Source organism: Pagrus pagrus (assembly GCF_965226575.1).
Source record: "Pagrus pagrus genome assembly, chromosome: 8".
Lineage (NCBI taxonomy): Eukaryota > Metazoa > Chordata > Actinopteri > Spariformes > Sparidae > Pagrus > Pagrus pagrus.
Window position 1 is genome coordinate 23,287,349 of NC_140192.1, and position 18,601 is coordinate 23,305,949.

At 42.4% G+C, this 18,601-nt stretch overlaps 1 protein-coding gene across 1 annotated transcript in view; it reads left to right on the plus strand.

Annotated features, from left to right (window-relative positions):
* The window catches only part of LOC311261909 (serine/threonine-protein kinase Nek9-like), a gene marked incomplete at its 3' end in the record, with an annotated part of 297,004 nt that overhangs the window by 267,928 nt on the left and 10,475 nt on the right, over positions 1–18,601 (plus strand). Inside the window, exons 9-10 of the mRNA XM_084360923.1 lie at positions 10,671–10,708; positions 16,431–16,551. Coding sequence (XP_084217049.1) covers positions 10,671–10,708; positions 16,431–16,551 — 159 coding nt within the window. The remainder of the gene's footprint in view (positions 1–10,670; positions 10,709–16,430; positions 16,552–18,601) is intronic.

Here is an 18,601-nt window from a genome sequence, read left to right on the forward strand (position 1 = left end):
GGCATCCATTCGCCCATTTATGTGTGCAGTTTCACTCTACTTGTACGTTATAAATCAGTGTGTGTTAGTAAGCGTGGTCATGCCAGTGTGAACGCTCATACAGTATGTGTTTAAGCTGTTATTGCACGACTATTTATATGTGTACCTATAGATTTCCTCAATTATACAGGTGTTGGACTTCATTGTGCAGTATGTTGTGTGAACCTTTTTGTGTGTATCTGCATTTATACGTGGCGCGGCAAAGCCTCACACCGATTGTTTTAACTTCTGAGAGCCTGTGTGCATGCGTGCGTGCGTGCGCGAGCGATGCGACAGATAGCTGATATCTATCGGGGCGTTAAGCTGATTAGTGTGAACTGTGGCCAGGTTCATTTGCATACGTTTCTTATCTCATTAGATTGTTATCAGCCTCTGTCACCATGCAAGGCCTCGACCGGGATGTCTTCTTACCTCGCTCTACAAACACACACACACACACACGAAACACGTGCACACAATCACCCTTGATGCCCCTGGCTAACTACAACACTAATGTGTAACACCAGCCAAGAAGTGTGCAGCCTCCTCATCTCCTCTTGTCACCAGCACTACTACACCGCTGTCACGGCAACACATCACGTCTTCTCCTCGGGCTCTCAGTGTCCCTGGTATTATCAAGGTCATTAGCTAGTATCTCCTACTCCCATCTCTACACTGTCATCCTTGCTCAGCGATTTTTTTTTTTTTTTTTTTACTTTTTCCCTTGTTTATCTTGAATTCTTGTTTATTTCTGAAGAAAAATGACCTGCATGAGACATTTCTTAGGTTGTCAGGGCTCTGGAGTGTGAGTAGATCAGTCACATTAGCCTCTTAAATCAGGCAAACAACAGTGGAAAAAAAGTGTTACAATCAGCAAAAGGATTTTTTTCTCTTTTTTTCTCTTGAATTATTTTTGTTTCCGAGGTAAAATATAGTATCTCTGTGATTGTAGAGGCAATTGTCAAGTTGTCAGAGATGTAGGGGGCAAGTATTTCACTTGCATTTGCCCCTAAAAAGCGATTCAAAGCTGGAAAATTATTTACGAGCGCAGTTTGCTAGTGAAGGTGAACAACAGTTAAAAAGAAAACAACAGTAAGAGAGGCTATAAGTTATTTTTTCAGGAATAGGTCAGTGCGTCGTGTGTGTGTACCAAGCATGTGATAGAGTTGGCGAGAGAGTTCGAGCTGAGGAGCGCAAGTGACGGTGAATGCAAGTGGGCCAGGGGGAAAAAGTTAGCAGTTAGTTGTCAATCTGGCATTAAATGTACAGTATATGTTACACCGTGTTACTTTTATAAATGTTGCAGCTTCTTGAGACCAAGAAAACACTCATCTGTTAGCCTCTAAGTAGGAATTGACTTAAGCCCTGTGTATTTCAGGTTACTCCTCATGCCAGTCCCTCTGACCAAGGCACTCGTCTAGAGCTGAGTTGGTCCCGGGGCGCTGTATGATGTCTGCCCACTGCTCCTTCAGGATGGATTAAATGCAGAGAACAAGTTTTACTTTGTTATACTGAGTATGAGTGTATGTGACAAATACAGATTCTTCTTATTCTTTTCTCACTCAGTTTCTCAATTTATTCATTGAGGAGCACATTGGCTTCATGGGAAAAAAGTTAGTGTAGATGATGTTTGTTGAAGATGTTAGGTATAAAAGGTATCAATTTTACATTCAAATTTAATTCACATCATTCCAAAAAATTATTGCTTTTATGAGAGACGTAGCATAAAAAACTTTAATGTAGTTGGACATAACAGTAGCGAGCCTTTAGGAGCATACAATGACTGTTGCCCTTGTATTTTGGAAAACAGACATGTTAATCTTGTCAAGTGAACCCCCATGGACATTTATAGAAGAATTACCACACTGACTTTAAGGCCATTAGACTATCAAAAACTCATGCATCCGGATGACCCCTGAGTTATGAGTGCTGTACACTTGACATGTTTATTGACAAATAAAACAACACATCTGTTTGTGTGACTATAATTTGTATTCCTTTGACATGACAAGAATAACACCACAACTACTTTTTGTGAGATTAATAGTTTTGTGTTTCAACATGAAAGAATCCTTTAGCTCGTGTTACAGCGGCAGCCTTGGTACTTTGAATCACTTGAACAGACTTTTCACTAGCTACCACTTGTGTGGCTGATGTTTAAAGATGCATCTCACACTGTCACTAGATAACATTTTATTTACTATCATGCCTTCCATACCAAGGACAGCATTAACGCTTTGTTTTATGAGTTCTGTCAATGCCGCCACGCCTGTGGACCAACCAATACATTGTTCTCATTTATCTATCAAGTGCTCGCCCGCCTTGAGTGAGTGGGCCGGCATCGAGTGCTTGTTTGAGTGCTGCTCGGCCATCTCCTGTGCATATTTCCATTTTCAGGCCAGACTATGGATACTGATGGAGACGTACATTATATCTTTGGCGTCCAGTGGAGACACAGAGGTCATGTTAACTTTTAGTTTGAGCCAATAGTGCAGGTTCAGTGTGCGGGGTTAGGATACTTCCTCCTATGGAAATGGCTGCATTTATAAAGAAGGCCAGACTGAAGCAGCCTCAAAGTACAGAAAAACTGTAATGAGTGGGAGGGGCCCGGCGGCGTTCTAGTGGTCTTAGGATAAGCAACTGACACAAATGAGAAAGAAAATTACACTATTTCTTCCTTCAGTCAAAGAATACACAGTTGTGTAGCATTTCAAATGGTTAGTGACAGGTTGAGGCACGTACACCTTGAGAATGGGAAGAAAAGAACATGAGATAAGAGTATTAGTGGGGAACAGAATAGTTAATTGGCTTAGAGCAATTTTCACAATATCCTTAGTATTCTCATATTCTCACCAAGTGTTGCTAATCAGTTTCATGCCATTGTTTGCAGCAGGATTTGTGTGAACAATAAAGTGAGCATAAATTTCAACATAAGATCGAATAGGATCTCAATTCTATAGCCACGTACCTCAAATGGTGCAACCAGCGTGTCTGCTGACAGAATAATGTGTTGTCAAGCTAATTTATTTTTAAATGAAGTTGCTTAAGAATCTGATATGCAATAATCACACACCTGACCTTGACCCTGTGATGATTGAAGTGCTCTGAGGTCTCCTGCCCTTTCCTGAGTCAAGGGCAGGAGACAATCAGGCCAACCAGCAGAACGCTGTTTAAGGACGGCTCAGTGTGGGATAGTACTGAAAGAAACACAGTGTTAGACCACGAAACTTTGAACAGTGTCACACTGCTTCTGTCAGTGGGGTTCAGTGTGCTACACATATTTGTCAACAACATGGATTTGAATCTAGTTCTTGTGTCATCTCCTTACTACGTGACAAAACGGAAGCAGTTTTAAATATGTCAACTGCACATGCAGCATCATTTATGGCTTTGAGACTTTAACACCATTATGTGTCATATTTTTAACTATACCTATTCATAAAGTACCGCAATGTAATGGAGATGAGACAAGGCTTCAGTGTAGGAGCAACGTGTTTCGTATTATAGGACACTTTAAGTTGCCCATGTTATTATTATGATGTTATGGTAAATAACAATGACTACTGAATTGACACTGTACACAGTGAAACACTGTGATAGATGATGACATTGTAGTTGGCGGGTGTCCAACATACATCCCCATGCCAGGTTTAAAAGGGTCCTCACGTCTGCATCACATGTCCATAACTCAGCTGTCTTCAGCCTCTGAAGCTTGAAACCAAAGTTAGCTGAGTAGTCAACAAAACAAATTACGGCAGTATGATTGAAAGAAACACACTAACAGCAGCCTGCAGAAAAGGAACACCGGTGCCAACAATGTAACCGAGTGTCTTGGGTTCACCTAACAGCAGGTAGCAGGTTTGATACGATAACAATAAGCGGGCGTGGAGATGTAACATTAGTACATTGAGCAGCAACAAACTTCATCTCATTTTCTCTCCCATATGTCACAAACACCAACTCCTGCCTTACGGCAACTCTGAGGGGACGCACTACTGTTTCTTGTTCTCTGGTGGGGGGCCTTTTAAATCTCAATGTTACCATGGTGCAGGGCTCAGAAGTCAACTTTCAGCCTACACAGCCTTGTGTTGTGATTTACCACAACTACCAAACCTCCCCTTTTTGTTTTGTTTTTTTCCATTACTTCACACTGTGTTGGCCACTTTTACAACTTTTAGACTTTATTTCACACAGTTCCAGGGAGCAACCACAAGGAGATGATTGAGTCTATCCACCAGTCATGTCAGCCGCTCACTGATGTGATTGAAGTTTATTTCTGACCTCTCCTAAAGATGAAGTGGTGCCCAGATTTTGACACGAGAGTCCCACAGTTTACCTCTTAGTGATTTTTTTTGTACGATTATATGTACCTTCTCAGCGATGAAAGGAGCACATGTACATGCCTGCGGGTTAACTGTTAGTAAGAGTTAGTGGGGAAAAGAGAGCTGCAGAGACAGCCCCTCACATCTCTGTTCCCTTCAAGAGGCTAATGCTTTATTTATAACACTGCACCCCCCAGGTGCACACCTCAGGTCCCTGCGCAGCCCCTTCTCTTCCCCACAGGTATACTCTGCGCCTCTGCCTCATACTGCGCTACCTAGCGCACCTTCACATGCCTTTCCTTTCAACATCCCACTCCTGCGGCTGCATAAGAGGAGGAAGTTGAGGAGAGAGATACAAAGACTCGGTGTGACGCACATACAATCTGCACACTGAAGCGGTTTCACAGCCATGGTCTCCGATGTCTCGCTGCAGTTCTCTCGTGTGTTGGAGAGAAAGAATTGAATCCCCTATCCTCTAGCCCTGCTCACTCCCACCGAGACGTAGAAACGCCACAGAGGAGAAGAGAGAGCGGGAGATGGGGAAAAAGAAATGTGGAGGAGCACTAAAGGAATGGAGAAGCAGAATCGGAGGGGAGGTGAATGGAGAAGACAAAGAAGTGGGAGGGGGGTGAGAGGAGAAAGGAGAGATTGAAGAAAGCATGATAAAGAGGGAAAGAAATAGTGTCTCGCTCTTTTTAAACTTGGAGATGCTCAATCCCTTCTTCTCACTCCAACCTGCATTTCTGGGTCACTAGAGACATTTAAACTGCACTTATAATTAACAGCTATTTTTAAACAGGGAGGGAGAAGTGGAGCGGTGGCGAGGTACAAAAGCATTAAAATTGCCCCAGATTCGCTATTGAATAGGACACATCAAGGCAATATGCTGGCAGATCAAAGTGAGCGAGGAGAAAGGAGACAGGGCCGATCAGTGGGGATAAATTGTTCCCTTTATAATGGCATAAGAATAGACCTCTTTGCAGCTGAAACAATTTAATAACTGCATTCATTACCTCTGTCCAGCCTGTCTCGCTGTCTGTCTGCTGCACAATGTGCAACCGCCTTTGCCATGCGCTACCTCTCTTTGTCTCTCTTTCCCTCTTTCTCTTTGTCTTCCAAACTTATCACCTCATCCCCTTTCTTTCTTTACATCTCTCAGTCCTCGTTTTGTCCCCTCCTCCCCCTACCCACCATCCACAAAGTCTAGCCTCCTCCACCTTTTCTCAAGCCCCTTGTACCCGCCGTCTTGCCTCTCCTCCTGCATGCTCTAGCAGTAGCTACAGCAGCAGAGGTTCCGCTGAGCCAATGTGCTGCAGGCCCCGCGATGAAGATGTGCAATGTCTGACACTCTTGGAATGAGAGCCCTAATAGAAGGGGAAGCGGTTATCACAGAGCTCCCCCAGGACCAGCCTCTGTGTGCCTGACGCTAATTATGGCGCATGCAAATGAATGTGCAGCATTAAAGTCAGGAGAAGCCTGCCTGCCTGACTCTGTGTGTGGAGGGGTTGTGTGTCAGGGGGTGTGTGTGTGTGTGTGCGTGCGTGCATGCACAGGCTGTGTTGTTCACACTCTGAGTACGTGAGCTTGTTTGGATACTTGTGTGTGTATGTGTGTGCTTACATGTATGTGCACAGCAGGAATGAACCATCGGGCCAATCCCCTTTTACCTTTTCACTCTTGCAATGGTTTAGATACTTACACCGATTCTTTCTTTCTTCTTTTATTCATTAGTATAGACTCAAGGAGTAGGCCTTGCATCAAGGATTACGATGAAGAAACAGGTTATAACACAGTCTCTCTCTCTCTCTCTCTCTCTCTCTCTCTCTCTCTCTCTCTCCTGCACAAATCTGAGGTTGAGCACAGAGGATCTCACAGGAGGATTCCTATAAATACATCTCCCTCACATTCACAAGCAACCTCTCCAAGAGGGCGTCTTTATTAAAACCATTTTGTCTTCCCTTCGTGCCCTTTCGATGCCTGTATGTGTCTGCGCACACACATGTGGCCGTCCATTGTTTTGTGCGTGTGTACATGTAGCTGCCTATATGTACATATCGGCATACGTTTATGAGTGTGTTAATACGTGTGTGCATTGTGTTTGTATGTCTATTTGAGAGAGATTGTTCACATTTAATTGTATTTTCCTATTTCAGTATGTGTTTGTGCCGGCACCTTTATGTGACAACCCCTATCTGTTTTCCCATCGTTTTGTGTGTGTGCGTGTATGTGTGTAGTCTATATGTTGGCCATCTTATCTCCCCATTAGCCTCTTGTGCCCTGACCAGTATTCCCTCTCTCCCCTTCCTGCTTTCTCTAATGGGTAATTTAGCCATGCTCGCCTGACATCTAGCCTATTCCTTGTTTAGTTGCCATGGCTACGCAGGCCTATGGATTGCTCCCTTGCTCCCCTGGCCTTGCTGTGAATGCTATAGATGTCTCAACTATTAGAGGGCAGAACTGCTAAACACAGAGCGCACACATACACACACATACACTATGCAGATAAACAATTAAGCACTATGACATGAATATTGATTAATCTCTTTGCAGAATAGAATCTCTGAAGCATTGAAATGGGCAATCATACGATTGCGACAGTGTTTTGGATAACAGGTTAACAACATTAGAAATGCAGTTTTAAAGACTGGTTATATGATCGCTCTTGTTTGTTTGTTTCAAACACGAGTATTGCATATCATCAGAATAAATCTCTCAGAGGTTCAAGATATAATAAGTCTTTGTGTATATTCACATGTCTGAGTGAATGGCAGGTCAGGTTTTACCCACCCATACATCCTCTGAGGTCAACCACATTGTACTGATCCAAGCGTAATTGTTCTACACGATGACAAGAGAATATTACAAACTTGAGTGGCCTCTTTTGATTTTCCATTCTCGTCATTTTTAAGGTAACTGTAAACATTATATTTTTTTTAAAGCTCTGTAAGGTTTTATTGTCTTTATTTCCTTGTTATGACAGATCTGAGCCTGGCTGGAGGCAGCAAACTGCTGCTAGATGAATCCCTTTTGTACTTCTCAAAAACGAAATCAGAACTCCAATCCTCAGCCCAAACACCTACAGAGGCCAGGCCAGATGAGTCAGTGTGGAAGCATAAATGTGTGCACGTCTCCACTGTGTGTGTGCACAAGTTTGTGTGGTATTGATTTTTATTTTCATTTTCTGAGTGGAATATATAAAATGTATTTGAAAAGTTTGTACTCCCCTGCCTAACAAGAAACTTATTGTACTTTGTCATCAGTTTTGTGAGGTCATTGTAGTAGAATGCAGTGCCATATGCCAGAGCTGCTTTCTACAAAAGTTACACAACAGTAGCGCATGGAAGAATGGGGGGGGGGAGGGGCTCTGGATTTGGTCTCTCGTCCTCATGTATTTTGCAGGACTTGCGAGGTGGAGGGTTGTAGCAAGGGGCTACGGGGTCAAAACAAACAACGATCTTGAAGTTTCATGCTTTTGCAGAAGATCTTGTTGTCTTTGAAGTTTCCACTATCGAGAGCAAACTAGAGGGGGGAGAGGCAAACGGGTAAAGAGAGAGTTAGGATAGGGAGAGCAGCAAGGGAAGGAGAACAAGTTACAGAAATGCGAAGCCCTTGAGTTGAAACTGTGCCTGCCTGGGCCTACAGAGAGCAGATGACAGTAGCTTTGGTTTCTTTTGCAGAGCTCACAGTACTTTTGCCTTACATAACCCCTCCCATTGTGCTTTTTCAATTATTTGGGGAAAAATCTTAAGTATGCACTTTAAAAGTTAATGCTTTCATGTGTTCCGAAGTAGGGGGAAGAGAGGGGGCGCATCGCAGATCACACATAAAGGAGACGGCTCTGACAAGTGTTCAGAATATCGACAATTATGATACTCTATAAGGTACATCAGCGGAGTTTAACAGTGTGCATCAGTGTTTTTGGAAAGAGAGAAAGAAGAGACAGACTTATAGCTTAAGAGCAGATGCAAGCGGTGCAAACTCACATTCTTATTTTGTACCCCTTCCCCCCATCCCAGATTCCCCTTAAGGTGCCCCTTACCCCCCATCTCCCCTCCTCTTGCTTCTCTGTGAGGTTAAAGCGCACCTTCCCACTAAAGGGCTCTGGGGTCACGCATCTGCATGTGAAATGTGAACCCGCTGACATTCCTGGGCAGCCCTAAGCCGTGCACTCCTTTTGTTCACTAGGGTGCCAGTGTCAGGCCTAACAAGCCCAGCAAGGGTCTCTGAGAGAGGAGAGAGAAAGCAAGTGAGAGAGGTTGGTGTGTTATTGATGCCCTCTGCAAACCACAAATGCCAAAGTAGGAGAGAAGAAAATTTATGTTGCTCGAAATGGAAATTTGGAAGTCCTTTCTTGTTGGACAACCCCCAAATTACATTGTTGCCATGAGCTGGCTGTGACACCAAATGAGGTTGCTTTGGGTTAAAATTATAATGTATGGCGGGGTGAGGGGGTGAAGGAAACCATGAAAACAACAAGTATAGAAATTAGTGACAGTGAAAAAACTGTCTGCACCAGAATCTTAGTAAACACATTTTATAAACTGGAATGCTGCTTTCATATCGGTCAGCCCTTTGATTTTTAAATCCTCAAAAGTTGACTAAACCTGGTGTGTTTAACCCAACAGAAGGCTTTCAGTGGACATGCAAACTCTTTTAAATCAGGCAGCACACAGAGGTGCTAAAGCAGGGCTGGGGGTCCTTTCAGCCCGTGAATTAAGTTCTGAGGCACAAAGGGCAGCTATTCACCGAGCAGTGATGGACTTCACACTGGCCTTTATGTCCTTACTGGCAGGCAGAGAGAGAGAGAGGAAGAAAAAAAGTTGTGAGGAATAAGTGAAATTGAAAATGGAGAGATTACTCGGGGAGCAGTGGTATGGACTGACACAAATTTCAGACTAGAAAGTATCATTTGAATGAATCACAGGTATTCCTAGTGATCATAGTGTTTTATACTCAGTGTAGTTTTGCATTTAACAGCTGATGGAAAAAAGGTTGCATTTGAGAGAAGGTATGGCTCTTCATCAGATGATTTGATGTGCCTCATTTAGAAATAAATGTTAGTTATCATGGGTCGGGGTTCACACCCTTTAATGCATATACCAACAAGATCCTTTCCTATTATGCTGATTACGCAAATGTGTTCATTACCCTAAAAACTAAACATCTAATGTAGTAATCTTGAAGCCATGACATGTTCATCTTCTTTAGGGAGCTCATTTTAAGGTTAAAAATCCAATAAGGTCTCTTCATGGACCAAAAACCTGTTGATATTGACAACAATAACTTGTCTTCAAAGTCACGATGCTGATGTACTTGTTGGAGGTCTCAATGTGTCACACCTCTTTTGATTTTGGATCTGCTATAGTCATTTTTATGTGTCTTTAGGGTGTGAATATGTTTACAAACTTGTACAAGACCACATGAATGTTTCAACAAACTGTCATTAGTCATCACTCACGTTATGATTCTCTTTATCCCAAAATAGGTCCCCGTCAGGAGATTAATAAAGATGTCACATTTTGACAGTAAAACTGAGCACACTGTGTGCACCTGTTATTACCATCTTGAATCAGACTTATTTTGTCTGATGTATCTCTCCGGGGATAGATCACTATAGGAATTTAAAGATTCTATTCTGGTGATGTATATATGAGACTAAAGTTCAGTACAAGCGTCTAAGAGGTCATATGCACGCGCACTTACACACACATGACACAGCACAAACATGCTTAGCCCTTTCTGACCATACACTTGTTCTTACTCTAACATATTGTAAGTGGGGCCTTACACTCCCATCCCACATTCCTTCCCCTGGGGAACTGGTGCAGTGTGAGTGATTCATTTAGCGCTACTACATTAGAGCTGTCCATCCATCCGGTCTGCTTTTCCAAACACATCCATCCCGGTCCTAGTTAAAACACTGGGGGATCTCCTCCACTCCACCTCCACCCCCCCAAAGTCTTTTATGATGTCCATAAAATGGAAGAGTGCAGCTTTACTTGAACTAATAATATCTGAGCTTACAGGGCTGTGATTGATGATCTTTAAAGCCAGCCCGATCGGTCTCATCTTTCTTCAGATTTTTATCACTGACTTGTTTGCAGTCATGTGCAATCACAAGCACCGGGAGAGGTAACAAGTGCTTGATGTATGATGCTTGAGCCACTTTTGTCAGCTGCGCATTTCCCTTCTCACCCTCCGCTTTTGTTTTTTCTTCGTCTTTTCTATTTTAACCACAGGCTTCATTTTTGTTGCCTTTCTTAAAATGTTTGCAGACTGTTGGTTTACCATGTTCTCTCTCACTCTCTATCTTTCTCTTTCTCTTTTCAGATGATGGGAATATCTTCTCCTGGGGGATGGGGCAAGAGGTGAGCCAAACATTTTTCCACTTTTGGCCGTGCCAGGAGAGGCATACTAAGAACAACACTGGACTTTTTTCATATCACACCAGTGTTCTCTCTCTTTCTCTGTCTCTCCTCCATTTTTTGAGACATTTCAAGATATTTTTTTCTTCTTCCAGAGTGGAGATTAAAAGGTTTTGGAGGGATCTGTGTCCGAGCCCTCCCTTCGAGCACTTAATATCCTTCATGGTGTGCCAAGAACGCACATCTTTTTAAATTCTATAAATCACCTTTATGGGATCTGCTATTTGTCCATTTTAGCCCCGCTGCTTCACATGGACAGAGCAGGAAATCCTCTTCGTGGAATCTACTGTAGTTTATGCATGTGCATGCCCCTTTGAACGTGTGTAGCCAAAAGTATGTGAGGCTCTGTGTGTGTGTGTGTGTGTGTGTGTGTGTGTGTGTGTGTGTGTGTGTGTGTGTGTGTGTGTGTGTGTGTGTGTGTGTGCGTGTGTGTGTGTGTGTTTGTTGGCCCTGTCCTGTCTCTCCTCCTCTGTTAGATAAAGAATCCCACCTGTCACCGAGGATTGTTCTGGCCTTTCATTTAAGACTGTCTTTAAAGAGCCGCATCATTACACAGCCTTCAGACAGAGCCCAGAGAGTGTAAAACCTAGGCCCACCTCAATCCCTCTGTTCCCTCTCACTCTCTCTCTCTCTGATTCTTTTTCTTCCTGGCTTTTGTGTTTATCTGTGAGGTCGTTTGAAACCACGGCCAAAAGTCTGATCACTTTTACAACATGACAGTGAGGATGACGCTTTGCCAGGGCAATGAAACAAACATGTAGGTGAAGGTTAGGGAGACAGGGGGAGAGCAATGAAAATGTAAGACATCAGTTGTTATGAGCTCTGACATGGCCTTGGCTTCCACACTTCTCTCTTACAATGCAGGGTGGCTTCTAGTCTAACTAGACTTATTGGATTTTCATAGGTATTCTCGTGTCTTTATAACTCCATGTTAGTCACTGCAAGGGCACCGTCTCTTCCTCCCCGCTCCCCTCATCATGTTCTTTCTTTCTCCTCTTCCTCTTCTTCCTCTCTCCTATCTTCCTGCCCTCTCTCTCTCCTCTGTCTCGCAGCCGTTCTGATGATTGATTGTTTCTCTGTGCAGTCTGACAGGATGTAGCACACTCGCGGCCCCAGGGGCCCCGAGCAGACTGCACCACCTGATTAAGACTCCCCCTGTAATCAGCCTGCACAGTGCCACACCGAAACTACTCCCGTCAACACGTAGAAAAATAAGAAAGGTTCCACCACCTGAAAGATAACACTTTGTTTGCCACTGGAGAAGAAGGGAGATGAGAGGCCATCTTGAACTATTTCAACTAAGCTGATACATTCGTCTCTCTGGGGCTTAAAGGCTCTTATGTATCAGTAGCAGCAGAAAAAGTAGAAAAGCAAAAGGTCTTAAACCTAATAAAGTTTTCCGCTGCTTTACCAAGGTAAACCCAGACAGCTCTAACCCTATTACGGCTGGTAATAGTATTACAGATAGAAATCTCATTGTTTTCCTCCTATTGAGACTAAAAGACGGACGGCCTGCGCTGTATCACATGATTGAGGTGAGAAGGAATTTGAATGATGTCAGAGAGCGTGTGCCACAGCCAGAATCAATATGGTAACAGCATAATGGAGGTAGCAAGTGTCAAAGCAAGCAGGAGAACTAAAAGTGGTGTTGTGAGGGGAAAACAATCACTTTTTATGTGTACTCTTTTGAATAAATAACACAATCTAAACTTCTCATATCTTAATTGTCAATATAACCTCACATTATGGGTTATTGGATTAACTAGTAAGCCAGTCTAACTGCGTCACTGATGCCGTAAACATAACACAGACCAATAGATCTGCAGTCTCGACTCATGTCTCGATTTCAAATGTCAGCTGTGTGATAACAGGGTCAACTGTCTGCTAAAGTTGTGTCGGGGAGTTGACATAATTGACATAACATCCAGTAGACTTCTAATGGGATCAGCAGCCTTAATAATGAGGTAGACAGCATGGGAAGAAAATAGTCTCTCATATAAAGTGAATGATAAAGTGCATTTGTGTTGTCACAATACTGGAATTTGAACTTCAATGAAATACCTTGAAAATATTGATATGTTCGATACCGTGGGGAAAAATTGACACAATAACGAGGGCATGAAATTTTAGGTTTTAATTAAAGGATTAATGTAACGAGGCTTGTGTAGTGTGTGTTAAGAACAACAGCCTCTAAGTTCATGTATCTCTGGACTTGGGGTTATGTGGGCACTACAGCGGGGCATCTGCCAACTCGCTGTCAGAGAGGAGAGTGAAAAACTGTGCTAGTACTGTACTGGTGTATCAATACTGTGAAAAATGAAGAAGAATTAACATGTATCAATATTTTGACAATACTAGACTGCATCATGAATGATTTGTAAAGCTAAAACCAAAATGTGTCCTTGAAAAATTATTTGAAAGTCTTGAAAGAATTTAGGACTGGAAGAGAAGAGCAGTGTGAACAAAACACATCTCTAAAATGGAGGTCTCCTGTTTTTGTCTGATTGTCTTTTAACAATGAGTGTGTTTAGCCCACACATGCCTGAAACCCCTAATAATAATAATAATAATAATAATAATAATAATAATAATAAAACGAAGTGTGCAACATTCTTACACCAACTCAGAATAACAAGAGCAGATTACATGAAACTTAAACACAAACACTTTTTCTTTCACTTTTTTTTGACACAGTTTGTGTCTAATATTGTTGCTGTTCACACTGTGAAATGTTTTGTTAGACACCGGGCAGCGATCGTGTGTACCAAGTGTTTATGTATATCTGAGGTATTGCTTTAGATCAGTGTGGCCATTCAGTCTGTCGATTGCAATTCTGTCTGTAATGTAATGATGAGGGTTTCTCGTCAGGCATGGTAAATAATAAGTGAGCCGGCCTGGTGATGGTGGAAACCCCGGGCCTGGTTCCAACACAGTTCAGGCCTCATCGAACCCTGGGTCTGTTCCAAATTGATGCTAATATGGTCTGGGCTGCTGCAGTAGACTCAAATGAGGATTATTGATACCACAAATCTACAGAATGCTCTCTGTGTGAAAGAAGAGAAGATGAAAAAAAACATGCCTATGTTTGTGTAAGTGTGTAAGGGCACATGCATGAGTGCATTTGTACATTACAGTGTGTCTATGCATGCTCATGCTCTCAAATGTATGTGTACATAGAGTGCGCATCTTTGCCTGTGGGTGTGTTTGGTATTTCACCGTGCTCACATTTATATCTGTCTGTGTTTTCCCTTTCCCTTCCTGCTGATGCCATCAGTACACACGTTGTGACTGATGACAGTCGTTGCCACAGTCTGCTGCTCTGCTGCTTAATGTCCTTTTTGTTTATTAATTAACTGCAGGACATATATGCTGAGAGACACCTATTGATTCTACTGCTGCATTAATTGATTTTGTGCTTCACTAATCATATTGTTGCTGCAAGATCATTACAAGGCCCCTGTGATCTCTTTGTGGTAGAAGATTGTGTGTTGATATACTGTACTCTTCTTAGTTTTGTGGGTGAAGTGATGAGTTGTCATTTCGAATGGGTATCTTGCTTTATTTTATTATGTGAGTGTGACAGAGGGGGAAATCACAAGTCCTGACTGTCAAGCCCCGAGTCAATAAAGGAAAAACCCAAGTCTGAATTTGGTTAGTAGCATATGTTTTATGAATTGTTTCAAAACTGAAAGATACATTTATTTGCGATGTTTCAGTGCTAGACTGAAATAAGCATTTAAAATACATTTTAACATCGCAGATGCATGTATTTTTGTGTGCAGGGGTTTGCGGACAGCTCTTGCTATAAATTGTCTCAAAAATAAAGAATTGTGCCACTGAAGTGAGAAATTCATAACCAAAAAGTGCAAACATTAGCTGGATTTTAAAAAGAAATAGAGTATATTTTCATTCAACAATTCTTGCAACACATTTGTATGCATTACCTGAGAAAAAAATAAACATCAAAAGAAGTCCTGCTCACCTCAAAGAAAACCTATAAAATCAACACTAGCCTAAAAGTTTGGTCTCTTAGTATGCTGCCAGTTTTGACTACATAAATAATACAACCACAGATCCAAACTAAATCCTGTGAGAGAATTGTAAAAGTGATGAAACAAGTCCAAAGTCTTGTAACTCTTCTGATTTTGTTGAGTACGTACACACATACGAGATTGGACAAACTCAAACTTGTAGGGCGAACAGACCCGTGGAAAAAGTTAACCTGGATTACACTGTAGAAAGTAGGCAGCAGAACCCTGACAGCTAAGAAAAGGTGAGAGTGTCCTCTGATATAAAACACTACTATTCTATCATTGAAACAAACAGATTCCAGTGTTTGTGTGTATCCGGCTGCCAGAGGTTCCCTAGTGAGTCTGACCGGGGGTTACAGTGTAACCAAAGCGTCTGTCTCCTGCTCACCACCCAGATCAGCCGGTTCAGCTTGACTGGGCCCAGTTGTCTTGGTTTCATACTGACGAGTGTCTGGGAAAGGTCTGTCTGGGGTTCAAGTACATTAAAGTCATCCGCTCCCCTCCCACTGAGCCCCAACACAGATGGCTCCAGATGCAGCTGGCACAGCATGGAGCAGCACCTGACAGTGCTCATTCACTCAGACACACACAAACATATACAAGTATAAACACATGCAGACACACAAACACGTGCACACACTCAGGTATGGACACATCTGCTCACTTACCTGTACCTAAATGCAAGTAAACTTACGCATACGCGCACTCTGATGGAAGCACAAACACTCACACCTATAAATACATAAACACACACACTCACAGCAGGAACATATGCTGCCACGCATCTACAAATCCTCACAGTAGCGCACATACGAATAAGCAATTAAAGACCCAGATTAGTGCCTGGCGCACACACACTCAAATGTAAACTCACACATATTGTGCTCACTTTCAAACATATGCCAGGGCATGCCGATGTGCACATGAGCACAGTGCAGAAAGCCCTTTATCTCCGCAGGAGAGAGAGGAGCAGGACGGCTGTGAGAAGTCAAACTAAACACACTCACCATTTGTTACACAAAGAAAGAGATGTAAATTGGGGACAACACAGTCTATTGTACTGCGTGAGACGCTACAGTTATTAAGCCTCTGTGTTTCAGCAGTTTTTTTTTTTTTACACACAGCCCCGCTCATCGATGAGGAATTGCATCGCCAGGTAGTTATACATGATGGTAAATGAAACATGAAACACAGCAGACTTTGGGCTGCTGGAAGAAATATGCAGTGTGCCTTTTTTAGCAGTATTTCCTGCTCAATGACAGCCATTTGAGACAAGATGAATTGCTGGTTGCTGGTGTCATATATAACCTTACACAGCAGATATTATAACAGGGCTTTACAGAGATGCACTTAAATTATGATACCCTGGAGTTGATATACAAGTCCTATTTGACAAATCTAACAACCGTGTTTACGTTCAGGAATGGCAGGGCAGTATGTATGAGGATGAGATGAAAGATTGTCTGGATCTGACTCGCTTGCTGGTGCCACACGAAACGGGAAAATGGTCCCTTCCCGAAAAGTGAAATGCCGCGTATCTGTATTTAACTGTTGTGTCTATGAGAAATGAAATCATTGGGATTAAACTTTTATTTAATCCTGTCACTGACGCTGTATCATTATTCTGCTCGCAGGGACAGCTTGGGCTTGGAGAGGAAAGGATTCACATCTCCACTCCTTGTCTTCTCAGCTATTCTCAGCTTGCTGAGGTCACACGACTACAAGCTGGGGACAGCTACAGTGCAGCCATCACAGGTGAGCCAGGCATCCAGCCTGCTGTGGTAGCCCCAGAGAGAGGTTTTATCTTTACCTCATCTGTGTTATGTTGGTCTGAAAGTGTTGAGCTTAACTACAGCCTCCAAATGTGTTATGTCACTATAGTTATCTATACGTACAGTATCTACATATCTATATTAAAGCAAAAAACCTTAAAAGTTATATTCAGCCTACATAATATAATAACAACTTATTAACTTGAAAACTGCATTTTCCCAGCAGTATCCTTCACTGTGGCTTTCAGCCATGCAAATTTTCCATCTACATCATTTCATTGAGTTTTAATTAACACTACAAGGATTCAGTGTCCTCAAATGACATCACTCGGAGCACAAATTCAACCTCATTAGCTCGCAATATCTCTTAAACCAAGCAAAATTGTGCAACACTGCACCCAGTAGTGTTATGTGATGGATGATGTACATAATGAATTGATTTGTTGTTCAACAGCTATCCCCTAAACTACCCTGCTATGATTTCAGACTACCCCTGTAGCTACTTTGTTATTAATAAGAATGAGAGATAAGGGTGCACGCCATCTCTTTACATCAGCTTTTCCACTAGTCTGCTTTCTTCCTTCTAATTCCTAAAAAGCAGAACCCAGAGTCCTCTTTGCTGACAAAATTTAAGAACAGGTAGTCAGATAGTACCTTTTTTTTTACCTTCCTATCTCTCTTTATTCTCTGACTTGTATGAAATTTCCACCATCTGATTCATCTCCCCTCTGCTCCATGGAGAGCCATTGAACTGCCACAAAACTAGCTCTAATACATTTACACCATTACAAAGTGTCAGGCAACTACTTCTCCTTCAATTGCTGCTTGCCTTCTGCCAGACAGCTGGAATTAAAGTGGTTACACTACAAATGTAACATCAGCCACTTAAAGAGAAAAGGCATTGTACTTGTTTCAAGACCAGGGCACATTTACAGCCAACTGCTGTACTGCAATATTCTGTTAAAAGAATTGCCTATTGTTGAACAGAGACGTCTGCTGGCACTGTGGACGAGGTTTCGCTGGAAATGCCACTGGTTCATTAAACGAACTGCAGTCAACAGATTAAGTTTGGTCCCATTTGAATTCTTGGCGCACTGGAGACTATTTGGAAAGTGAAGCCGTACCTGCCGGTGGTACAGTTATGTCTTTAGGTGATCTATAAAATGTTATTATTTAAAACAAGCTCTTTATGGATTGCTTACGAGGTATCCTTAGCACATGATTGATCTGACCTTTCACAGACCGTCGTTCTTTGGGAAAACATCAGTCTTAACCTTTTTTAGCTGGATTACCCTGCCAGCGTCTCTGTACGTGTGTGTGTTTCTGTCATCTCACGCTCTGTGCGTGTGTGTGTACATGCGTGTGTTAGTGTAAGTGTGTGCGTTTGTGCGCGTGGTAAAACACCATTCTGCGACGCCTGCCTCGTATGCTTTTAGAAGGTTTGCTTCGCTGAGATGAAAATAATACATTACTGATTGATTGATCAATCATGTCTGAAAGGGTATCTGCGTGTGTGTGGATGCAAGTGTGTGTGTGTGTGTGTGTGTGCGTGCGTGCGTGCCAAGGCTACGTACAGCCTGATGCAGAATAGAGATTGATGGAGGCTTGCCGTGAGGAGGATACTCAGTTATCTCCTTGTAATTAAAATCCACCTCATAAAGATTATTGACTCCCCCACCACACAAACCAGCATGCTCCCTCGCTTGGCAGGGTTTGCAAAGCGCTTCTTAAAAAATGAAAAATAGCATATTAAGCAGCACATATTTCCCATTTATGCGGAACATTTAGATGTGGTTAAGTTATCGTAATGTGTAATAAAACCTGGATGTGAAATTTGTAATCCACTTTGGAAAATTGCTTACTATATTGCTTTAACATCCCCTGGAAGAGCTTTTGAGATGTGTGTGCCAGGTTTATTGTACGCCATAATTTAAAAGTCCTCAAAGCAGGCAGTAAATATAAATTTATTAGTGGCAGGTTTAAATAGGCAGACTGAGGTAGCATGAGTGAGTGGATGCTTGAGTGTTTGCTGT